The sequence below is a fragment of the Oncorhynchus keta genome, chromosome 3, assembly GCF_023373465.1.
Source record: "Oncorhynchus keta strain PuntledgeMale-10-30-2019 chromosome 3, Oket_V2, whole genome shotgun sequence".
Classification (NCBI taxonomy): domain Eukaryota; kingdom Metazoa; phylum Chordata; class Actinopteri; order Salmoniformes; family Salmonidae; genus Oncorhynchus; species Oncorhynchus keta.
In genome coordinates this window covers 32213612-32238894 of record NC_068423.1, presented here as the reverse complement: position 1 = coordinate 32238894, position 25283 = coordinate 32213612, and the positions used below count along the sequence as shown (strand labels likewise).

Below are 25283 nucleotides of genomic sequence, written 5' to 3'. Positions count from 1 at the left end.
TGTCATTCCTCATTACTGAAAGATACAAGTCTGTCTCTCTCATTCCTCATTACTGAAAGATACAAGTCTGTCTCTCTCTCATTCCTCATTACTGAAGGATACAAGTCTGTCTCTCTGTCATTCCTCATTACTGAAAGATACAAGTCTGTCTCTCTCATTCCTCATTACTGAACGATACAAGTCTGTCTCTCTCATTCCTCATTACTGAAAGATACAAGTCTGTCTCTCTCTCATTCCTCATTACTGAAAGATACAAGTCTGTCTCTCTCTCATTCCTCATTACTGAAGGATACAAGTCTGTCTCTCTGTCATTCCTCATTACTGAAAGATACAAGTCTGTCTCTCTGTCATTCCTCATTACTGAAATATACAAGTCTCTCTCTCTCTGTCATTCCTCATTACTGAAAGATACAAGTCTCTCTCTCTCTCTGTCATTCCTCATGTCTGTCATCGCCCCCCCACCCCCCTCCCCCCACCCACAGGCAGCATGACCATTCTCCCGACTGTTCTCTTCCTGATAACCGGGGTCCTGAAGGAGACGGCTGTGAAGACACCTGATAACTCCATACCCCTGCCAGTCTCAGGTACACACACACACACACACACACACACACACACACACACACACACACACACACACACACACACACACACACACACACACACACACACACAAAACATTTATAAAGACACCTGATAACTCCATACCCCTGCCAGTCTCAGATACACACACACACACAAAACATTTATAAAGACAACTGATAACTCCATACCCCTGCCAGTCTCAGGTACACACACACACAAAAAAACATTTATAAAGACCCCTGACAACTCCATACCCCTGCCAGTCTCAGGTACACACACACACACACACACACACACACACACACACACACACACACACACACACAAAACATTTATAAAGACACCTGATAACTCCATACCCCTGCCAGTCTCAGGTACACACACACACACACACACACAAAACATTTATAAAGACTCCTGATAACTCCATACCCCTGCCAGTCTCAGGTACACACACACACACACACACACACACACACACACACACACACACACACAAAACATTTATAAAGACCCCTGACAACTCCATCCCCCTGCCTGTCTCAGCTGCTCTACAGGGTATAAAGACCATCATCACCTCTCCTTTGGCCCGGGCTGAGAAGACTCCCACTCAGTGGACAGGACTGATTAGGAGTAGTCTGGCTTCTGTTCTAGAATATTCTCAACCAGGTAACATACACACTGTTCTAGAATATTCTCAACCAGGTAACACACACACTGTTCTAGAATATTCTCAACCAGGTAACATACACACTGTTCTAGAATATTCTCAACCAGGTAACATACACACGGTTCTAGAATATTCTCAACCAGGTAACATACACACTGTTCTAGAATATTCTCAACCAGGTAACACACACACGGTTCTAGAATATTCTCAACCAGGTAACATACACACTGTTCTAGAATATTCTCAACCAGGTAACACACACACGGTTCTAGAATATTCTCCACCAGGTAACATACACACTGTTCTAGAATATTCTCAACCAGGTAACACACACACGGTTCTAGAATATTCTCCACCAGGTAACATACACACTGTTCTAGAATATTCTCCACCAGGTAACACACACACTGTTCTAGAATATTCTCCACCAGGTAACACACACACTGTTCTAGAATATTCTCCACCAGGTAACACACACACTGTTCTAGAATATTCTCCACCAGGTAACACACACACGGTTCTAGAATATTCTCCACCAGGTAACACACACACTGTTCTAGAATATTCTCCACCAGGTAACACACACACTGTTCTAGAATATTCTCCACCAGGTAACATACACACTGTTCTAGAATATTCTCAACCAGGTAACACACACACACACTGTTCTAGAATATTCTCCACCAGGTAACATACACAGTGTTCTAGAATATTCTCCACCAGGTAACATACACACTGTTCTAGAATATTCTCCACCAGGTAACATACACACTGTTCTAGAATATTCTCAACCAGGTAACATACACACGGTTCTAGAATATTCTCCACCAGGTAACATACACACTGTTCTAGAATATTCTCCACCAGGTAACATACACACTGTTCTAGAATATTCTCCACCAGGTAACACACACACACAGTGTTCTAGAATATTCTCCACCAGGTAACACACACACACAGTGTTCTAGAATATTCTCCACCAGGTAACACACACACAGTGTTCTAGAATATTCTCCACCAGGTAACACACACACTGTTCTAGAATATTCTCCACCAGGTAACACACACACTGTTCTAGAATATTCTCCACCAGGTAACACACACACTGTTCTAGAATATTCTCCACCAGGTAACACACACACTGTTCTAGAATATTCTCAACCAGGTAACACACACACACACTGTTCTAGAATATTCTCCACCAGGTAACATACACAGTGTTCTAGAATATTCTCCACCAGGTAACATACACACTGTTCTAGAATATTCTCCACCAGGTAACACACACACTGTTCTAGAATATTCTCAACCAGGTAACATACACACTGTTCTAGAATATTCTCCACCAGGTAACATACACACTGTTCTAGAATATTCTCCACCAGGTAACACACACACTGTTCTAGAATATTCTCAACCAGGTAACACACACACTGTTCTAGAATATTCTCCACCAGGTAACATACACACACACTGTTCTAGAATATTCTCCACCAGGTAACATACACACTGTTCTAGAATATTCTCCACCAGGTAACACACACACTGTTCTAGAATATTCTCAACCAGGTAACACACACACACTGTTCTAGAATATTCTCCACCAGGTAACACACACACTGTTCTAGAATATTCTCCACCAGGTAACACACACACTGTTCTAGAATATTCTCAACCAGGTAACATACACACTGTTCTAGAATATTCTCCACCAGGTAACATACACACTGTTCTAGAATATTCTCAACCAGGTAACATACACACTGTTCTAGAATATTCTCCACCAGGTAACATACACACTGTTCTAGAATATTCTCAACCAGGTAACACACACACACACTGTTCTAGAATATTCTCCACCAGGTAACATACACACTGTTCTAGAATATTCTCCACCAGGTAACACACACACACACACTGTTCTAGAATATTCTCCACCAGGTAACACACACACACACTGTTCTAGAATATTCTCCACCAGGTAACATACACACTGTTCTAGAATATTCTCCACCAGGTAACACACACACTGTTCTAGAATATTCTCCACCAGGTAACACACACACTGTTCTAGAATATTCTCCACCAGGTAACATACACACTGTTCTAGAATATTCTCCACCAGGTAACACACACACTGTTCTAGAATATTCTCCACCAGGTAACATACACACTGTTCTAGAATATTCTCCACCAGGTAACATACACACTGTTCTAGAATATTCTCCACCAGGTAACACACACACTGTTCTAGAATATTCTCCACCAGGTAACACACACACTGTTCTAGAATATTCTCCACCAGGTAACACACACACTGTTCTAGAATATTCTCCACCAGGTAACACACACACTGTTCTAGAATATTCTCAACCAGGTAACATACACACTGTTCTAGAATATTCTCCACCAGGTAACACACACACACAGTGTTCTAGAATATTCTCCACCAGGTAACACACACACACACTGTTCTAGAATATTCTCCACCAGGTAACATACACAGTGTTCTAGAATATTCTCCACCAGGTAACATACACACTGTTCTAGAATATTCTCAACCAGGTAACATACACACTGTTCTAGAATATTCTCCACCAGGTAACATATACACACTGTTCTAGAATATTCTCCACCAGGTAACACACACACTGTTCTAGAATATTCTCCACCAGGTAACATACACACTGTTCTAGAATATTCTCCACCAGGTAACATACACACTGTTCTAGAATATTCTCCACCAGGTAACATACACACTGTTCTAGAATATTCTCCACCAGGTAACATACACACTGTTCTAGAATATTCTCCACCAGGTAACACACACACTGTTCTAGAATATTCTCCACCAGGTAACACACACACATACACACTGTTCTAGAATATTCTCCACCAGGTAACACACACACTGTTCTAGAATATTCTCAACCAGGTAACATACACACTGTTCTAGAATATTCTCCACCAGGTAACATACACACTGTTCTAGAATATTCTCAACCAGGTAACACACACACACACTGTTCTAGAATATTCTCCACCAGGTAACACACACACACACTGTTCTAGAATATTCTCCACCAGGTAACACACACACACACTGTTCTAGAATATTCTCCACCAGGTAACACACACACTGTTCTAGAATATTCTCCACCAGGTAACATACACACTGTTCTAGAATATTCTCCACCAGGTAACATACACACTGTTCTAGAATATTCTCCACCAGGTAACACACACACTGTTCTAGAATATTCTCAACCAGGTAACACACACACATACACACTGTTCTAGAATATTCTCCACCAGGTAACACACACACTGTTCTAGAATATTCTCAACCAGGTAACACACACACATACACACTGTTCTAGAATATTCTCCACCAGGTAACATACACACTGTTCTAGAATATTCTCCACCAGGTAACACACACACATACACACTGTTCTAGAATATTCTCCACCAGGTAACACACACACTGTTCTAGAATATTCTCCACCAGGTAACACACACACTGTTCTAGAATATTCTCCACCAGGTAACACACACACTGTTCTAGAATATTCTCAACCAGGTAACATACACACTGTTCTAGAATATTCTCAACCAGGTAACACACACACTGTTCTAGAATATTCTCAACCAGGTAACACACACACTGTTCTAGAATATTCTCAACCAGGTAACATACACACTGTTCTAGAATATTCTCAACCAGGTAACATACACACTGTTCTAGAATATTCTCCACCAGGTAACACACACACTGTTCTAGAATATTCTCCACCAGGTAACATACACACTGTTCTAGAATATTCTCCACCAGGTAACACACACACTGTTCTAGAATATTCTCCACCAGGTAACACACACACTGTTCTAGAATATTCTCCACCAGGTAACATACACACTGTTCTAGAATATTCTCAACCAGGTAACACACACACACACTGTTCTAGAATATTCTCCACCAGGTAACACACACACTGTTCTAGAATATTCTCAACCAGGTAACATACACACTGTTCTAGAATATTCTCCACCAGGTAACATACACACTGTTCTAGAATATTCTCCACCAGGTAACATACACACTGTTCTAGAATATTCTCCACCAGGTAACACACACACTGTTCTAGAATATTCTCCACCAGGTAACACACACACTGTTCTAGAATATTCTCCACCAGGTAACACACACACTGTTCTAGAATATTCTCCACCAGGTAACATACACACTGTTCTAGAATATTCTCAACCAGGTAACACACACACACACTGTTCTAGAATATTCTCCACCAGGTAACACACACACTGTTCTAGAATATTCTCCACCAGGTAACATACACACTGTTCTAGAATATTCTCAACCAGGTAACACACACACTGTTCTAGAATATTCTCCACCAGGTAACACACACACACACTGTTCTAGAATATTCTCCACCAGGTAACACACACACTGTTCTAGAATATTCTCCACCAGGTAACACACACACTGTTCTAGAATATTCTCAACCAGGTAACATACACACTTTTCTAGAATATTCTCAACCAGGTAACACACACACTGTTCTAGAATATTCTCCACCAGGTAACACACACACTGTTCTAGAATATTCTCCACCAGGTAACATACACACTGTTCTAGAATATTCTCAACCAGGTAACACACACACACACTGTTCTAGAATATTCTCCACCAGGTAACACACACACTGTTCTAGAATATTCTCAACCAGGTAACATACACACTGTTCTAGAATATTCTCCACCAGGTAACACACACTGTTCTAGAATATTCTCAACCAGGTAACACACACACTGTTCTAGAATATTCTCCACCAGGTAACACACACACTGTTCTAGAATATTCTCCACCAGGTAACATACACACTGTGTAACATACACACTGTTCTAGAATATTCTCCACCAGGTAACATACACACTGTGTAACATACACACTGTTCTAGAATATTCTCCACCAGGTAACACACACACGGTTCTAGAATATTCTCCACCAGTTAACACACACACACTGTTCTAGAATATTCTCCACCAGGTAACACACACACTGTTCTAGAATATTCTCCACCAGGTAACACACACACTGTTCTAGAATATTCTCCACCAGGTAACACACACACTGTTCTAGAATATTCTCCACCAGTTAACACACACACACGGTTCTAGAATATTCTCAACCAGGTAACATACACACTGTTCTAGAATATTCTCCACCAGGTAACATACACACTGTTCTAGAATATTCTCCACCAGGTAACACACACACTGTTCTAGAATATTCTCCACCAGGTAACATACACACTGTTCTAGAATATTCTCCACCAGGTAACATACACACTGTTCTAGAATATTCTCCACCAGGTAACACACACACACTGTTCTAGAATATTCTCCACCAGGTAAACACACACTGTTCTAGAATATTCTCCACCAGGTAACATACACACTGTTCTAGAATATTCTCCACCAGGTAACATACACACTGTTCTAGAATATTCTCAACCAGGTAACACACACACACACTGTTCTAGAATATTCTCCACCAGGTAACATACACAGTGTTCTAGAATATTCTCCACCAGGTAACACACACACAGTGTTCTAGAATATTCTCCACCAGGTAACACACACACTGTTCTAGAATATTCTCCACCAGGTAACACACACACTGTTCTAGAATATTCTCCACCAGGTAACACACACACTGTTCTAGAATATTCTCCACCAGGTAACACACACACTGTTCTAGAATATTCTCAACCAGGTAACACACACACACACTGTTCTAGAATATTCTCCACCAGGTAACATACACAGTGTTCTAGAATATTCTCCACCAGGTAACATACACACTGTTCTAGAATATTCTCCACCAGGTAACACACACACTGTTCTAGAATATTCTCAACCAGGTAACATACACACTGTTCTAGAATATTCTCCACCAGGTAACATACACACTGTTCTAGAATATTCTCCACCAGGTAACACACACACTGTTCTAGAATATTCTCAACCAGGTAACATACACACACACTGTTCTAGAATATTCTCCACCAGGTAACATACACACTGTTCTAGAATATTCTCCACCAGGTAACATACACACTGTTCTAGAATATTCTCCACCAGGTAACACACACACTGTTCTAGAATATTCTCAACCAGGTAACATACACACTGTTCTAGAATATTCTCCACCAGGTAACACACACACTGTTCTAGAATATTCTCCACCAGGTAACACACACACTGTTCTAGAATATTCTCAACCAGGTAACATACACACTGTTCTAGAATATTCTCCACCAGGTAACATACACACTGTTCTAGAATATTCTCAACCAGGTAACATACACACTGTTCTAGAATATTCTCCACCAGGTAACATACACACTGTTCTAGAATATTCTCAACCAGGTAACACACACACACACTGTTCTAGAATATTCTCCACCAGGTAACATACACACTGTTCTAGAATATTCTCCACCAGGTAACACACACACACACACTGTTCTAGAATATTCTCCACCAGGTAACACACACACACACTGTTCTAGAATATTCTCCACCAGGTAACATACACACTGTTCTAGAATATTCTCCACCAGGTAACACACACACTGTTCTAGAATATTCTCCACCAGGTAACACACACACTGTTCTAGAATATTCTCCACCAGGTAACATACACACTGTTCTAGAATATTCTCCACCAGGTAACACACACACTGTTCTAGAATATTCTCCACCAGGTAACATACACACTGTTCTAGAATATTCTCCACCAGGTAACATACACACTGTTCTAGAATATTCTCCACCAGGTAACACACACACTGTTCTAGAATATTCTCCACCAGGTAACACACACACTGTTCTAGAATATTCTCCACCAGGTAACACACACACTGTTCTAGAATATTCTCCACCAGGTAACACACACACTGTTCTAGAATATTCTCAACCAGGTAACATACACACTGTTCTAGAATATTCTCCACCAGGTAACACACACACACAGTGTTCTAGAATATTCTCCACCAGGTAACACACACACACACTGTTCTAGAATATTCTCCACCAGGTAACATACACAGTGTTCTAGAATATTCTCCACCAGGTAACATACACACTGTTCTAGAATATTCTCAACCAGGTAACATACACACTGTTCTAGAATATTCTCCACCAGGTAACATATACACACTGTTCTAGAATATTCTCCACCAGGTAACACACACTGTTCTAGAATATTCTCCACCAGGTAACATACACACTGTTCTAGAATATTCTCCACCAGGTAACATACACACTGTTCTAGAATATTCTCCACCAGGTAACATACACACTGTTCTAGAATATTCTCCACCAGGTAACATACACACTGTTCTAGAATATTCTCCACCAGGTAACACACACACTGTTCTAGAATATTCTCCACCAGGTAACACACACACATACACACTGTTCTAGAATATTCTCCACCAGGTAACACACACACTGTTCTAGAATATTCTCAACCAGGTAACATACACACTGTTCTAGAATATTCTCCACCAGGTAACATACACACTGTTCTAGAATATTCTCAACCAGGTAACACACACACACACTGTTCTAGAATATTCTCCACCAGGTAACACACACACACACTGTTCTAGAATATTCTCCACCAGGTAACACACACACTGTTCTAGAATATTCTCCACCAGGTAACACACACACTGTTCTAGAATATTCTCCACCAGGTAACATACACACTGTTCTAGAATATTCTCCACCAGGTAACATACACACTGTTCTAGAATATTCTCCACCAGGTAACACACACACTGTTCTAGAATATTCTCAACCAGGTAACACACACACATACACACTGTTCTAGAATATTCTCCACCAGGTAACACACACACTGTTCTAGAATATTCTCAACCAGGTAACACACACACATACACACTGTTCTAGAATATTCTCCACCAGGTAACATACACACTGTTCTAGAATATTCTCCACCAGGTAACACACACACATACACACTGTTCTAGAATATTCTCCACCAGGTAACACACACTGTTCTAGAATATTCTCCACCAGGTAACACACACACTGTTCTAGAATATTCTCCACCAGGTAACACACACACTGTTCTAGAATATTCTCAACCAGGTAACATACACACTGTTCTAGAATATTCTCAACCAGGTAACACACACACTGTTCTAGAATATTCTCAACCAGGTAACACACACACTGTTCTAGAATATTCTCAACCAGGTAACATACACACTGTTCTAGAATATTCTCAACCAGGTAACATACACACTGTTCTAGAATATTCTCCACCAGGTAACACACACACTGTTCTAGAATATTCTCCACCAGGTAACATACACACTGTTCTAGAATATTCTCCACCAGGTAACACACACACTGTTCTAGAATATTCTCCACCAGGTAACACACACACTGTTCTAGAATATTCTCCACCCGGTAACATACACACTGTTCTAGAATATTCTCAACCAGGTAACACACACACACTGTTCTAGAATATTCTCCACCAGGTAACACACACACTGTTCTAGAATATTCTCAACCAGGTAACATACACACTGTTCTAGAATATTCTCCACCAGGTAACATACACACTGTTCTAGAATATTCTCCACCAGGTAACATACACACTGTTCTAGAATATTCTCCACCAGGTACACACACTGTTCTAGAATATTCTCCACCAGGTAACACACACACTGTTCTAGAATATTCTCCACCAGGTAACACACACACTGTTCTAGAATATTCTCCACCAGGTAACATACACACTGTTCTAGAATATTCTCAACCAGGTAACACACACACACACTGTTCTAGAATATTCTCCACCAGGTAACACACACACTGTTCTAGAATATTCTCCACCAGGTAACATACACACTGTTCTAGAATATTCTCAACCAGGTAACACACACACTGTTCTAGAATATTCTCCACCAGGTAACACACACACACACTGTTCTAGAATATTCTCCACCAGGTAACACACACACTGTTCTAGAATATTCTCCACCAGGTAACACACACACTGTTCTAGAATATTCTCAACCAGGTAACATACACACTTTTCTAGAATATTCTCAACCAGGTAACACACACTGTTCTAGAATATTCTCCACCAGGTAACACACACTGTTCTAGAATATTCTCCACCAGGTAACATACACACTGTTCTAGAATATTCTCAACCAGGTAACACACACACACACTGTTCTAGAATATTCTCCACCAGGTAACACACACACTGTTCTAGAATATTCTCAACCAGGTAACATACACACTGTTCTACAATATTCTCCACCAGGTAACACACACTGTTCTAGAATATTCTCAACCAGGTAACACACACACTGTTCTAGAATATTCTCCACCAGGTAACACACACTGTTCTAGAATATTCTCCACCAGGTAACATACACACTGTTCTAGAATATTCTCCACCAGGTAACATACACACTGTTCTAGAATATTCTCCACCAGGTAACACACACACTGTTCTAGAATATTCTCAACCAGGTAACATACACACTGTTCTAGAATATTCTCCACCAGGTAACACACACACGGTTCTAGAATATTCTCCACCAGTTACACACACACACTGTTCTAGAATATTCTCCATCAGGTAACACACACACTGTTCTAGAATATTCTCCACCAGGTAACACACACACTGTTCTAGAATATTCTCCACCAGGTAACACACACACTGTTCTAGAATATTCTCCACCAGTTAACACACACACACGGTTCTAGAATATTCTCAACCAGGTAACATACACACTGTTCTAGAATATTCTCCACCAGGTAACATACACACTGTTCTAGAATATTCTCCACCAGGTAACACACACACTGTTCTAGAATATTCTCCACCAGGTAACATACACACTGTTCTAGAATATTCTCCACCAGGTAACATACACACTGTTCTAGAATATTCTCCACCAGGTAACACACACACACTGTTCTAGAATATTCTCCACCAGGTAACACACACACTGTTCTAGAATATTCTCCACCAGGTAACATACACACTGTTCTAGAATATTCTCCACCAGGTAACATACACACTGTTCTAGAATATTCTCAACCAGGTAACACACACACTGTTCTAGAATATTCTCCACCAGGTAACACACACACTGTTCTAGAATATTCTCCACCAGGTAACATATACACACTGTTCTAGAATATTCTCCACCAGGTAACATACACACACTGTTCTAGAATATTCTCCACCAGGTAACATATACACACTGTTCTAGAATATTCTCCACCAGGTAACATATACACACTGTTCTAGAATATTCTCAACCAGGTAACATACACACTGTTCTAGAATATTCTCCACCAGGTAACACACACACACACTGTTCGAGAATATTCTCCACCAGGTAACACACACACACTGTTCTAGAATATTCTCCACCAGGTAACACACACACTGTTCTAGAATATTCTCCACCAGGTAACACACACACACTGTTCTAGAATATTCTCCACCAGGTAACATACACACTGTTCTAGAATATTCTCCACCAGGTAACACACACACACTGTTCTAGAATATTCTCCACCAGGTAACACACACACACTGTTCTAGAATATTCTCCACCAGGTAACATACACACTGTTCTAGAATATTCTCCACCAGGTAACATACACACACTGTTCTAGAATATTCTCAACCAGGTAACATACACACACTGTTCTAGAATATTCTCAACCAGGTAACACACACACGGTTCTAGAATATTCTCCACCAGGTAACATACACACGGTTCTAGAAGGATTCCTGGTAGCCAGGTGTTTCCCATCTTCCCATTGTGTCAGGATGCTGTGTCGGTGGCTGTCCAGCCGTGGCCTGCTGATAATGTTGTAATTGACCTTTAATGCGTGTTCCTCAGATGAGTCTCGTCCCAACATGGATGAGGTCAGTATGCTGACAGCCATGACCCTCTTCCTGCTGTCTGCCAGTTCAGAGGTCATAGGAGTCACTGTGCTGCAGCAGGGTTGTATGGAACGCTATAGGAACGCACTCCTCTCCTCTGACCCCTGGGTACGCACACACACACACACACACCGCCTCATCTCCTCTGACCCCTGGGTACGCACACACACACACACACACACACACCGCCTCATCTCCTCTGACCCCTGGGTATGCACACACACACACACACACACACCTCCTCGTCTCCTCTGACCCCTGGGTACGCACACACTCACACACACCGCCTCGTCTCCTCTGACCCCTGGGTACACACACACACACACACACCACCTCATCTCCTCTGACCCCTGGGTACGCACACACACACACACCACCTCGTCTCCTCTGAACCCTGAGGACTCATGCACACAGGCACACACACACACACCGCCTCGTCTCCTCTGACCCCTGGGTACTCACGCACACACACACACACCACCTCGTCTCCTCTGAACCCTGAGGACTCATGCACACAGGCACACACACACACACCGCCTCGTCTCCTCTGACCCCTGGGTACTCACGCACACACACACACACCACCTCGTCTCCTCTGACCCCTGGGTACGCACACACACACACACACACACCGCCTCGTCTCCTCTGACCCCTGGGTACGCACACACACACACACACACACCGCCTCATCTCCTCTGACCCCTGGGTACGCACACACACACACACACACACCGCCTCATCTCCTCTGACCCCTGGGTACGCACACACACACACACCGCCTCATCTCCTCTGACCCCTGGGTACGCACACACACACACACACACCGCCTCATCTCCTCTGACCCCTGGGTACGCACACACACACACACACACCGCCTCATCTCCTCTGACCCCTGGGTATGCACACACACACACACACACACACACCGCCTCGTCTCCTCTGACCCCTGGGTACGCACACACACACTCACACACACCGCCTCGTCTCCTCTGACCCCTGGGTACGCACACACACACACACACCCCCTCGTCTCCTCTGACCCCTGGGTACACACACACACACACACACCACCTCATCTCCTCTGACCCCTGGGTACTCACGCACACACACACACACACCACCTCGTCTCCTCTGACCCCTGGGTACTCACGCACACACACACACCACCTCGTCTCCTCTGACCCCTGGGTACTCACGCACACACACACACACACCACCTCATCTCCTCTGACCCCTGGGTACTCACGCACACACACACACACACCACCTCATCTCCTCTGACCCCTGGGTACTCACGCACACACACACACCACCTCATCTCCTCTGACCCCTGGGTACTCACGCACACACACACACCACCTCATCTCCTCTGACCCCTGGGTACTCACGCACACACACACACACACCACCTCGTCTCCTCTGACCCCTGGGTACTCACGCACACACACACACCACCTCGTCTCCTCTGACCCCTGGGTACTCACGCACACACACACACACACCACCTCATCTCCTCTGACCCCTGGGTACTCACGCACACACACACACACACCACCTCATCTCCTCTGACCCCTGGGTACTCACGCACACACACACACACACCACCTCATCTCCTCTGACCCCTGGGTACTCACGCACACACACACACCACCTCATCTCCTCTGACCCCTGGGTACTCACGCACACACACACACACACCACCTCATCTCCTCTGACCCCTGGGTACTCACGCACACACACACACCACCTCATCTCCTCTGACCCCTACTCACGCACACACACACACACACCACCTCATCTCCTCTGACCCCTGGGTACTCACGCACACACACACACACACCACCTCATCTCCTCTGACCCCTGGGTACTCACGCACACACACACACCACCTCATCTCCTCTGACCCCTGGGTACTCACGCACACACACACACCACCTCATCTCCTCTGACCCCTGGGTACTCACGCACACACACACACACCACCTCGTCTCCTCTGACCCCTGGGTACTCACGCACACACACACACCACCTCGTCTCCTCTGACCCCTGGGTACTCACGCACACACACACACACACCACCTCATCTCCTCTGACCCCTGGGTACTCACGCACACACACACACACACACCACCTCATCTCCTCTGACCCCTGGGTACTCACGCACACACACACACCACCTCATCTCCTCTGACCCCTGGGTACTCACGCACACACACACACCACCTCATCTCCTCTGACCCCTGGGTACTCACGCACACACACACACACACCACCTCATCTCCTCTGACCCATGGGTACTCACGCACACACACACACCACCTCATCTCCTCTGACCCCTGGGTACTCACGCACACACACACGCACTGCTTCACTAAAGTGTTGAACTCCTCTGACCCCTTTAATGTCTATTGTCTCTTTTCTTTATCCCCCCACCAGTCTCCATTTGTCCCTGAATGTCAGTAATCTGTTTCTCCCTCTCAGGTCCAGGCGCGGTGTTACCAGCTCCTCCTGTCCGTGTTCCAGCACCCCAGCCGTGCGTTATCCACCCCCTACATCCACGCCCTGGCGCCGCTTATGGTGGAGAAACTGAAGGGGGTGGAGAGGAGTCGCCCAGGCACGGTCACGGAGCTGCAGGCCGTACAGGAGGGCATCAGGGTTCTGGAGAACCTAGTGGGCATGGCAGAGGAACAGAACCGTATGTACCGTTGGTAGCAATGCTGTACACACAGGGTTAAAACGGTCACGGACCTGCAGGGCCGTACAGGAGGGCATCGGGGTTCTGGAGAACCTAGTGGGCATGGCAGAGGAATCGTACCACCATGGCCTGAATGTGGGGCACAAGCATCTCGATCAAATGTTGACCTCCGATAAACCCAATCTAGATCTAGTTTATTCCCTTCATTATTTTACTCCTGAAAATATCCATTCATTCAAAGGGTCAGATGGGTTTTCTCTGCCAGATTCCAGATTCTATTGGTTTTATTCCCGAGTAAAGATCACGCAGGGACATCTAAGAGTTTGTAAAAAAATCTGACTTTCAGGATAGAGAAACTACTAGTGAGAACATAATTGAGTTGTCTTCCTGGTGTCCTATTTGAGTTGGGTAACCTGGTAGAGGTACACATCTCCCTATAAAGTGTGTGGAGTAGAGGGGAGTGGTAGTCTGGACTTAAGGTCTGGGGTTTTAGACTCTGTGTGGAGTAGAGGGGAGTGGTAGTCTGGACTTATGGTCTGGGGTTTTAGACTCGGTGTGTGGAGTAGAGGGGAGTGGTAGTCTAGACTTATGGTCTGGGGTTTTAGACTCTGTGTGGAGTAGAGGGGAGTGGTAGTCTGGACTTAAGGTCTGGGGTTTTAGACTCGGTGTGTGGAGTAGAGGGGAGTGGGTCTAAGGGGTTTTAGACTCGGTGTGTGTGGAGGTCTGGGGTAGAGAGTAGGGGAGTGGTAGTCTGGACTTATGGTCTGGGGTTTTAGACTCGGTGTGTGGAGTAGAGGGGAGTGGTAGTCTGGACTTATGGTCTGTGGTTTTAGACTCGGTGTGTGGAGTAGAGGGGAGTAGTAGTCTGGACTTATGGTCTGGGGTTTTAGACTCTGTGTGGAGTAGAGGGGAGTGGTAGTCTGGACTTATGGTCTGGGGTTTTAGACTCTGTGTGGAGTAGAGGGGAGTGGTAGTCTGGATTTAAGGTCTGGGGTTTTAGACTCGGTGTGGAGTAGAGGGGAGTGGTAGTCTGGGGTTTTAGACTCTGTGTGGAGGGGAGTGGTAGTCTGGACTTATGGTCTGGGGTTTTAGACTCTGTGTGGAGTAGAGGGGAGTGTTAGTCTGGACTTATGGTCTGGGGTTTTAGACTCTGTGTGGAGGGGAGTGTTAGTCTGGACTTAAGGTCTGGGGTTTTAGACTCGGTGTGGAATAGAGGGGAGTGGTAGTCTGGACTTATGGTCTGGGGTTTTAGACTCTGTGTGTGGAGTAGAGGGGAGTGGTAGTCTGGACTTATGGTCTGGGGTTTTAGACTCGGTGTGTGGAGTAGAGGGGAGTGGTAGTCTGGACTTATGGTCTGGGGTTTTAGACTCTGTGTGGAGTAGAGGGGAGTGGTAGTCTGGATTTAAGGTCTGGGGTTTTAGACTCGGTGTGTGGAGTAGAGGGGAGTGGTAGTCTGGATTTATGGTCTGGGGTTTTAGACTGTGTGGAGGGGAGTGGTAGTCTGGACTTATGGTCTGGGGTTTTAGACTCGGTGTGAAGTAGAGGGGAGTGGTAGTCTGGGGTTTTAGACTCTGTGTGGAGGGGAGTGGTAGTCTGGACTTATGGTCTGGGGTTTTAGACTCTGTGTGGAGTAGAGGGGAGTGTTAGTCTGGACTTAAGGTCCAGGGTTTTAGACTCTGTGTGGAGGGGAGTGTTAGTCTGGACTTAAGGTCCAGGGTTTTAGACTCGGTGTGGAGTAGAGCAGCTGAACTGTGAGAGTTCAGGTCTGGGGTTTTAGACTCGGTGTGGAGTAGAGCAGCTGAACTGTGAGAGTTCAGGTCTGGGGTTTTAGACTCGGTGTGGAGTAGAGCAGCTGAACTGTGAGAGTTCAGGTATGGGGTTTTAGACTCGGTGTGGAGTAGAGCAGCTGAACTGTGAGAGTTCAGGTATGGGGTTTTAGACTCGGTGTGGAGTAGAGCAGCTGAACTGTGAGTTCAGGTCTGGGGTTTTAGACTCGGTGTGGAGTAGAGCAGCTGAACTGTGAGACTTAAGGTCTGGGGTTTTAGACTCGGTGTGGAGTAGAGCAGCTGAACTGTGAGAGTTCAGGTCTGGGGTTTTAGACTCGGTGTGGAGTAGAGCAGCTGAACTGTGAGAGTTCAGGTCTGGGGTTTTAGACTCTGTGTGGAGGGGAGTGGTAGTCTGGACTGTGAGAGTTCAGGTCTGGGGTTTTAGACTCGGTGTGGAGTAGAGCAGCTGAACTGTGAGAGTTCAGGTCTGGGGTTTTAGACTCGGTGTGGAGTAGAGCAGCTGAACTGTGAGAGTTCAGGTCTGGGGTTTTAGACTCGGTGTGGAGTAGAGCAGCTGAACTGTGAGAGTTCAGGTATGGGGTTTTAGACTCGGTGTGGAGTAGAGCAGCTGAACTGTGAGAGTTCAGGTCTGGGGTTTTAGACTCTGTGTGGAGTAGAGCAGCTGAACTGTGAGAGTTCAGGTCTGGGGTTTTAGACTCGGTGTGGAGTAGAGCAGCTGAACTGTGAGAGTTCAGGTCTGGGGTTTTAGACTCGGTGTGGAGTAGAGCAGCTGAACTGTGAGAGTTCAGGTCTGGGGTTTTAGACTCGGTGTGGAGTAGAGCAGCTGAACTGTGAGAGTTCAGGTCTGGGGTTTTAGACTCAGTGTGGAGTAGAGCAGCTGAACTGTGAGAGTTCAGGTCTGGGGTTTTAGACTCTGTGTGGAGTAGAGCAGCTGAACTGTGAGATTTCAGGTGTGGGGTTTTAGACTCGGTGTGGAGTAGAGCAGCTGAACTGTGAGAGTTCAGGTCTGGGGTTTTAGACTCTGTGTGGAGGGGAGTGGTAGTCTGAACTGTGAGAGTTCAGGTCTGGGGTTTTAGACTCGGTGTGGAGTAGAGCAGCTGAACTGTGAGAGTTCAGGTCTGGGGTTTTAGACTCTGTGTGGAGTAGAGCAGCTGAACTGTGAGAGTTCAGGTCTGGGGTTTTAGACTCTGTGTGGAGTAGAGCAGCTGAACTGTGAGAGTTCAGGTCTGGGGTTTTAGACTCGGTGTGGAGTAGAGGGGAGTGGTAGTCTGGACTTATGGTCTGGGGTTTTAGACTCTGTGTGGAGTAGAGGGGAGTGGTAGTCTGGATTTAAGGTCTGGGGTTTTAGACTCGGTGTGGAGTAGAGGGGAGTGGTAGTCTGGACTTATGGTCTGGGGTTTTAGACTCTGTGTGGAGTAGAGGGGAGTGGTAGTCTGGACTTATGGTCTGGGGTTTTAGACTCTGTGTGGAGTAGAGGGGAGTGGTAGTCTGGATTTAAGGTCTGGGGTTTTAGACTCGGTGTGGAGTAGAGGGGAGTGGTAGTCTGGATTTAAGGTCTGGGGTTTTAGACTCTGTGTGGAGTAGAGGGGAGTGGTAGTCTGGATTTATGGTCTGGGGTTTTAGACTGTGTGGAGGGGAGTGGTAGTCTGGACTTATGGTCTGGGGTTTTAGACTCGGTGTGAAGTAGAGGGGAGTGGTAGTCTGGGGTTTTAGACTCTGTGTGGAGGGGAGTGGTAGTCTGACTTATGGTCTGGGGTTTTAGACTCGGTGTGGAGTAGAGGGGAGTGTTAGTCTGGACTTAAGGTCCAGGGTTTTAGACTCGGTGTGGAGTAGAGCAGCTGAACTGTGAGAGTTCAGGTCTGGGGTTTTAGACTCGGTGTGGAGTAGAGCAGCTGAACTGTGAGAGTTCAGGTCTGGGGTTTTAGACTCGGTGTGGAGTAGAGCAGCTGAACTGTGAGAGTTCAGGTATGGGGTTTTAGACTCGGTGTGGAGTAGAGCAGCTGAACTGTGAGAGTTCAGGTATGGGGTTTTAGACTCGGTGTGGAGTAGAGCAGCTGAACTGTGAGAGTTCAGGTCTGGGGTTTTAGACTCGGTGTGGAGTAGAGCAGCTGAACTGTGAGACTTAAGGTCTGGGGTTTTAGACTCGGTGTGGAGTAGAGCAGCTGAACTGTGAGAGTTCAGGTCTGGGGTTTTAGACTCGGTGTGGAGTAGAGCAGCTGAACTGTGAGAGTTCAGGTCTGGGGTTTTAGACTCGGTGTGGAGTAGAGCAGCTGAACTGTGAGAGTTCAGGTCTGGGGTTTTAGACTCGGTGTGGAGGGGAGTGGTAGTCTGGACTGTGAGAGTTCAGGTCTGGGGTTTTAGACTCGGTGTGGAGTAGAGCAGCTGAACTGTGAGAGTTCAGGTCTGGGGTTTTAGACTCGGTGTGGAGTAGAGCAGCTGAACTGTGAGAGTTCAGGTCTGGGGTTTTAGACTCGGTGTGGAGTAGAGCAGCTGAACTGTGAGAGTTCAGGTCTGGGGTTTTAGACTCGGTGTGGAGTAGAGCAGCTGAACTGTGAGAGTTCAGGTCTGGGGTTTTAGACTCTGTGTGGAGTAGAGCAGCTGAACTGTGAGTGTTCAGGTCTGGGGTTTTAGACTCGGTGTGGAGTAGAGCAGCTGAACTGTGAGAGTTCAGGTCTGGGGTTTTAGACTCGGTGTGGAGTAGAGCAGCTGAACTGTGAGAGTTCAGGTCTGGGGTTTTAGACTCGGTGTGGAGTAGAGCAGCTGAACTGTGAGAGTTCAGGTCTGGGGTTTTAGACTCGGTGTGGAGTAGAGCAGCTGAACTGTGAGAGTTCAGGTCTGGGGTTTTAGACTCTGTGTGGAGTAGAGCAGCTGAACTGTGAGATTTCAGGTGTGGGGTTTTAGACTCGGTGTGGAGTAGAGCAGCTGAACTGTGAGAGTTCAGGTCTGGGGTTTTAGACTCGGTGTGGAGTAGAGCAGCTGAACTGTGAGAGTTCAGGTCTGGGGTTTTAGACTCTGTGTGGAGTAGAGCAGCTGAACTGTGAGAGTTCAGGTCTGGGGTTTTAGACTCTGTGTGGAGTAGAGCAGCTGAACTGTGAGAGTTCAGGTCTGGGGTTTTAGACTCGGTGTGGAGTAGAGGGGAGTGGTAGTCTGGACTTATGGTCTGGGGTTTTAGACTCTGTGTGGAGTAGAGGGGAGTGGTAGTCTGGATTTAAGGTCTGGGGTTTTAGACTCGGTGTGGAGTAGAGGGGAGTGGTAGTCTGGACTTATGGTCTGGGGTTTTAGACTCTGTGTGGAGTAGAGGGGAGTGGTAGTCTGGACTTATGGTCTGGGGTTTTAGACTCTGTGTGGAGTAGAGGGGAGTGGTAGTCTGGATTTAAGGTCTGGGGTTTTAGACTCGGTGTGGAGTAGAGGGGAGTGGTAGTCTGGATTTATGGTCTGGGGTTTTAGACTGTGGAGGGGAGTGGTAGTCTGGACTTATGGTCTGGGGTTTTAGACTCGGTGTGAAGTAGAGGGGAGTGGTAGTCTGGGGTTTTAGACTCTGTGTGGAGGGGAGTGGTAGTCTGACTTATGGTCTGGGGTTTTAGACTCTGTGTGGAGTAGAGGGGAGTGTTAGTCTGGACTTAAGGTCCAGGGTTTTAGACTCGGTGTGGAGTAGAGCAGCTGAACTGTGAGAGTTCAGGTCTGGGGTTTTAGACTCGGTGTGGAGTAGAGGGGAGTGGTAGTCTGGATTTAAGGTCTGGGGTTTTAGACTCGGTGTGGAGTAGAGGGGAGTGGTAGTCTGGACTTATGGTCTGGGGTTTTAGACTCTGTGTGGAGTAGAGGGGAGTGGTAGTCTGGACTTATGGTCTGGGGTTTTAGACTCTGTGTGGAGTAGAGGGGAGTGGTAGTCTGGATTTAAGGTCTGGGGTTTTAGACTCGGTGTGGAGTAGAGGGGAGTGGTAGTCTGGATTTATGGTCTGGGGTTTTAGACTGTGGAGGGGAGTGGTAGTCTGGACTTATGGTCTGGGGTTTTAGACTCGGTGTGAAGTAGAGGGGAGTGGTAGTCTGGATTTAAGGTCTGGGGTTTTAGACTCGGTGTGGAGTAGAGGGGAGTGGTAGTCTGGATTTATGGTCTGGGGTTTTAGACTGTGTGGAGGGGAGTGGTAGTCTGGACTTATGGTCTGGGGTTTTAGACTCGGTGTGAAGTAGAGGGGAGTGGTAGTCTGGGGTTTTAGACTCTGTGTGGAGGGGAGTGGTAGTCTGGACTTATGGTCTGGGGTTTTAGACTCTGTGTGGAGGGGAGTGTTAGTCTGGACTTAAGGTCCAGGGTTTTAGACTCGGTGTGGAGTAGAGCAGCTGAACTGTGAGAGTTCAGGTCTGGGGTTTTAGACTCGGTGTGGAGTAGAGCAGCTGAACTGTGAGAGTTCAGGTCTGGGGTTTTAGACTCGGTGTGGAGTAGAGCAGCTGAACTGTGAGAGTTCAGGTATGGGGTTTTAGACTCGGTGTGGAGTAGAGCAGCTGAACTGTGAGAGTTCAGGTATGGGGTTTTAGACTCGGTGTGGAGTAGAGCAGCTGAACTGTGAGAGTTCAGGTCTGGGGTTTTAGACTCGGTGTGGAGTAGAGCAGCTGAACTGTGAGACTTAAGGTCTGGGGTTTTAGACTCGGTGTGGAGTAGAGCAGCTGAACTGTGAGAGTTCAGGTCTGGGGTTTTAGACTCGGTGTGGAGTAGAGCAGCTGAACTGTGAGAGTTCAGGTCTGGGGTTTTAGACTCGGTGTGGAGTAGAGCAGCTGAACTGTGAGAGTTCAGGTCTGGGGTTTTAGACTCGGTGTGGAGGGGAGTGGTAGTCTGGACTGTGAGAGTTCAGGTCTGGGGTTTTAGACTCGGTGTGGAGTAGAGCAGCTGAACTGTGAGAGTTCAGGTCTGGGGTTTTAGACTCGGTGTGGAGTAGAGCAGCTGAACTGTGAGAGTTCAGGTCTGGGGTTTTAGACTCGGTGTGGAGTAGAGCAGCTGAACTGTGAGAGTTCAGGTCTGGGGTTTTAGACTCGGTGTGGAGTAGAGCAGCTGAACTGTGAGAGTTCAGGTCTGGGGTTTTAGACTCTGTGTGGAGTAGAGCAGCTGAACTGTGAGTGTTCAGGTCTGGGGTTTTAGACTCGGTGTGGAGTAGAGCAGCTGAACTGTGAGAGTTCAGGTCTGGGGTTTTAGACTCGGTGTGGAGTAGAGCAGCTGAACTGTGAGAGTTCAGGTCTGGGGTTTTAGACTCGGTGTGGAGTAGAGCAGCTGAACTGTGAGAGTTCAGGTCTGGGGTTTTAGACTCGGTGTGGAGTAGAGCAGCTGAACTGTGAGAGTTCAGGTCTGGGGTTTTAGACTCTGTGTGGAGTAGAGCAGCTGAACTGTGAGATTTCAGGTGTGGGGTTTTAGACTCGGTGTGGAGTAGAGCAGCTGAACTGTGAGAGTTCAGGTCTGGGGTTTTAGACTCGGTGTGGAGTAGAGCAGCTGAACTGTGAGAGTTCAGGTCTGGGGTTTTAGACTCTGTGTGGAGTAGAGCAGCTGAACTGTGAGAGTTCAGGTCTGGGGTTTTAGACTCTGTGTGGAGTAGAGCAGCTGAACTGTGAGAGTTCAGGTCTGGGGTTTTAGACTCGGTGTGGAGTAGAGGGGAGTGGTAGTCTGGACTTATGGTCTGGGGTTTTAGACTCTGTGTGGAGTAGAGGGGAGTGGTAGTCTGGATTTAAGGTCTGGGGTTTTAGACTCGGTGTGGAGTAGAGGGGAGTGGTAGTCTGGACTTATGGTCTGGGGTTTTAGACTCTGTGTGGAGTAGAGGGGGAGTGGTAGTCTGGACTTATGGTCTGGGGTTTTAGACTCTGTGTGGAGTAGAGGGGAGTGGTAGTCTGGATTTAAGGTCTGGGGTTTTAGACTCGGTGTGGAGTAGAGGGGAGTGGTAGTCTGGATTTATGGTCTGGGGTTTTAGACTGTGGAGGGGAGTGGTAGTCTGGACTTATGGTCTGGGGTTTTAGACTCGGTGTGAAGTAGAGGGAGTGGTAGTCTGGGGTTTTAGACTCTGTGTGGAGGGGAGTGGTAGTCTGACTTATGGTCTGGGGTTTTAGACTCTGTGTGGAGTAGAGAGTGTTAGTCTGGAACTCGGTGTGAGACCAGAGGTTTCTGGGGTTTTAGACTCGGTGTTAGAGCAGCTGAACTGTGAGAGTTCAGGTCTGGGGTTTTAGACTCGGTGTGGAGTAGAGCAGCTGAACTGTGAGAGTTCAGGTCTGGGGTTTTAGACTCAGCTGAACTGTGAGAGTTCAGGATGGGGTTTTAGCGGTGAGTAGAGCAGCTGAACTGTGAGAGTTCAGGTCTGGGGTTTTAGACTCGGTGTGGAGTAGAGCAGCTGAACTGTGAGAGTTCAGGTCTGGGGTTTTAGACTCGGTGTGGAGTAGAGCAGCTGAACTGTGAGAGTTCAGGTCTGGGGTTTTAGACTCGGTGTGGAGTAGAGCAGCTGAACTGTGAGAGTTCAGGTCTGGGGTTTTAGACTCGGTGTGGAGTAGAGCAGCTGAACTGTGAGAGTTCAGGTCTGGGGTTTTAGACTCGGTGTGGAGTAGAGCAGCTGAACTGTGAGAGTTCAGGTCTGGGGTTTTAGACTCGGTGTGGAGTAGAGCAGCTGAACTGTGAGAGTTCAGGTCTGGGGTTTTAGAGCAGCTGAACTGTGAGAGTTCAGGTCTGGGGTTTGGAGTAGAGCAGCTGAACTGTGAGAGTTCAGGTCTGGGGTTTTAGACTCGGTGTGGAGTAGAGCAGCTGAACTGTGAGAGTAGGTCTGGACTCTGTAGAGCAGCTGAACTGTGAGAGTTCAGGTCTGGGGGTCTGGGCAGCTGAACTTGAGAGTTCAGGTCTGGGGTTTTAGACTCGGTGTGGAGTAGAGCAGCTGAACTGTGAGAGTTCAGGTCTGGGGTTTTAGACTCGGTGTGGAGTAGAGCAGCTGAACTGTGAGAGTTCAGGTCTGGGGTTTTAGACTCGGTGTGGAGTAGAGCAGCTGAACTGTGAGAGTTCAGGTCTGGGGTTTTAGACTCGGTGTGGAGGTAGAGCAGCTGAACTGTGAGAGTTCAGGTCTGGGGTTTTAGACTCGGTGTGGAGTAGAGCAGCTGAACTGTGAGAGTTCAGGTCTGGGGTTTTAGACTCGGTGTGGAGTAGAGCAGCTGAACTGTGAGAGTTCAGGTCTGGGGTTTTAGACTCGGTGTGGAGTAGAGCAGCTGAACTGTGAGAGTTCAGGTCTGGGGTTTTAGAGTGTAGACTGTGAGAGTTCAGGTCTGGGGTTTAGACTCGGTGTGGAGTAGAGCAGCTGAACTGTGAGAGTTCAGGTCTGGGGTTTTAGACTCGGTGTGGAGTAGAGCAGCTGAACTGTGAGAGTTCAGGTCTGGGGTTTTAGACTCGGTGTGGAGTAGAGCAGCTGAACTGTGAGAGTTCAGGTCTGGGGTTTTAGACTCTGTGTGGAGTAGAGCAGCTGAACTGTGAGAGTTCAGGTCTGGGGTTTTAGACTCTGTGTGGAGTAGAGCAGCTGAACTGTGAGAGTTCAGGTCTGGGGTTTTAGACTCTGTTAGGGAGAGTCAGGTAGTCTGGGGTCACGTTTAGACTGGGTGTGGAGAGAGTTCAGGTCAGGTCTGGGGTTTTAGACTCGGTGTGGAGTAGAGCAGCTGAACTGTGAGAGTTCAGGTCTGGGGTTTTAGACTCGGTGTGGAGTAGAGCAGCTGAACTGTGAGAGTTCAGGTCTGGGGTTTTAGACTCGGTGTGGAGTAGAGCAGCTGAACTGTGAGAGTTCAGGTCTGGGGTTTTAGACTCGGTGTGGAGTAGAGCAGCTGAACTGTGAGAGTTCAGGGGGGGTTTTAGACTCTGTGTCTAGAGCAGCTGAACTGTGAGAGTTCAGGTCTGGGGTTTTAGACTCGGTGTGGAGTAGAGCAGCTGAACTGTGAGAGTTCAGGTCTGGGGTTTTAGACTCGGTGTGGAGTAGGCAGCTGAACTGTGAGAGTTCAGGTCTGGGGTTTTAGACTCTGTGTGAGTAGACCATGAACTGTGAGAGTTCAGGTAGTCGGTGTGGAGTAGAGCAGCTGAACTGTGAGAGTTCAGGTCTGGGGTTTTAGACTCGGTGTGGAGCAAAGTGTGAGAGGGAGTGTAGAGTCTGAACTGTGAGAGTTCAGGTCTGGGGTTTTAGACTCGGTGTGGAGTAGGAGTGGTAGTCTCAGGTCTGGGGTTTTAGACTGTGTGGAGGTAGAGCAGCTGAACTGTGAGAGTTCAGGTCTGGGGTTTTAGACTCGGTGTGGAGTAGAGGGAGTGGTAGTCTGGATTTATGGTCTGGGGTTTTAGACTCTGTGTGGAGGGGAGTGGTAGTCTGGACTTATGGTCTGGGGTTTTAGACTCGGTGTGGAGTAGAGGGGAGTAGTCTGGGGTTTTAGACTTAAGGTCTGGGGTTTTAGAGTAGAGCAGCTGAACTGTGGAGTTCAGTCTGGGAGTGACTTAGAGCAGCTGAACTGTAG

At 46.8% G+C, this 25283-nt stretch overlaps 1 protein-coding gene and 3 long non-coding RNA genes across 10 annotated transcripts in view; 3 read left to right on the top strand and 1 right to left on the bottom strand.

Moving 5' to 3' along the window:
• The window catches only part of heatr5b (HEAT repeat containing 5B), a 151887-nt gene that overhangs the window by 122118 nt on the left and 4486 nt on the right, over positions 1-25283 (top strand). The window contains exons 35-38 of the mRNA XM_052496616.1: positions 483-584; positions 1132-1254; positions 12265-12416; positions 14790-15003. Of these exons, the coding sequence (XP_052352576.1) occupies positions 483-584; positions 1132-1254; positions 12265-12416; positions 14790-15003 (591 nt within the window). The remainder of the gene's footprint in view (positions 1-482; positions 585-1131; positions 1255-12264; positions 12417-14789; positions 15004-25283) is intronic.
• On the top strand, positions 2026-10445 carry LOC127915908 (uncharacterized). Its single transcript, XR_008092893.1, has 3 exons — positions 2026-2604; positions 6253-6616; positions 10223-10445. It is a non-coding gene; the product is annotated as an uncharacterized LOC127915908 (long non-coding RNA).
• LOC127915903 (uncharacterized) lies at positions 12426-14733 on the bottom strand. Of its 5 annotated transcripts, XR_008092890.1 has the most exons (5): positions 14628-14733; positions 14440-14531; positions 14152-14243; positions 13960-14055; positions 12426-13913 (listed from the first exon to the last, which is right to left on the bottom strand). It is a non-coding gene; the product is annotated as an uncharacterized LOC127915903 (long non-coding RNA). The 5 variants fall into 5 exon arrangements; XR_008092885.1 differs by having other exon boundaries at positions 12426-14055; XR_008092887.1 differs by lacking the exon at positions 13960-14055 and having other exon boundaries at positions 12426-13959.
• Positions 16139-22584, top strand: LOC127915893 (uncharacterized). Of its 3 annotated transcripts, none has more exons than XR_008092812.1 (3): positions 16139-16186; positions 18594-20168; positions 20525-22584. It is a non-coding gene; the product is annotated as an uncharacterized LOC127915893 (long non-coding RNA). The 3 variants fall into 3 exon arrangements; XR_008092821.1 differs by lacking the exon at positions 16139-16186 and adding an exon at positions 16448-17034 and having other exon boundaries at positions 18864-20168; XR_008092817.1 differs by lacking the exon at positions 16139-16186 and having other exon boundaries at positions 18537-19839; positions 20004-20168.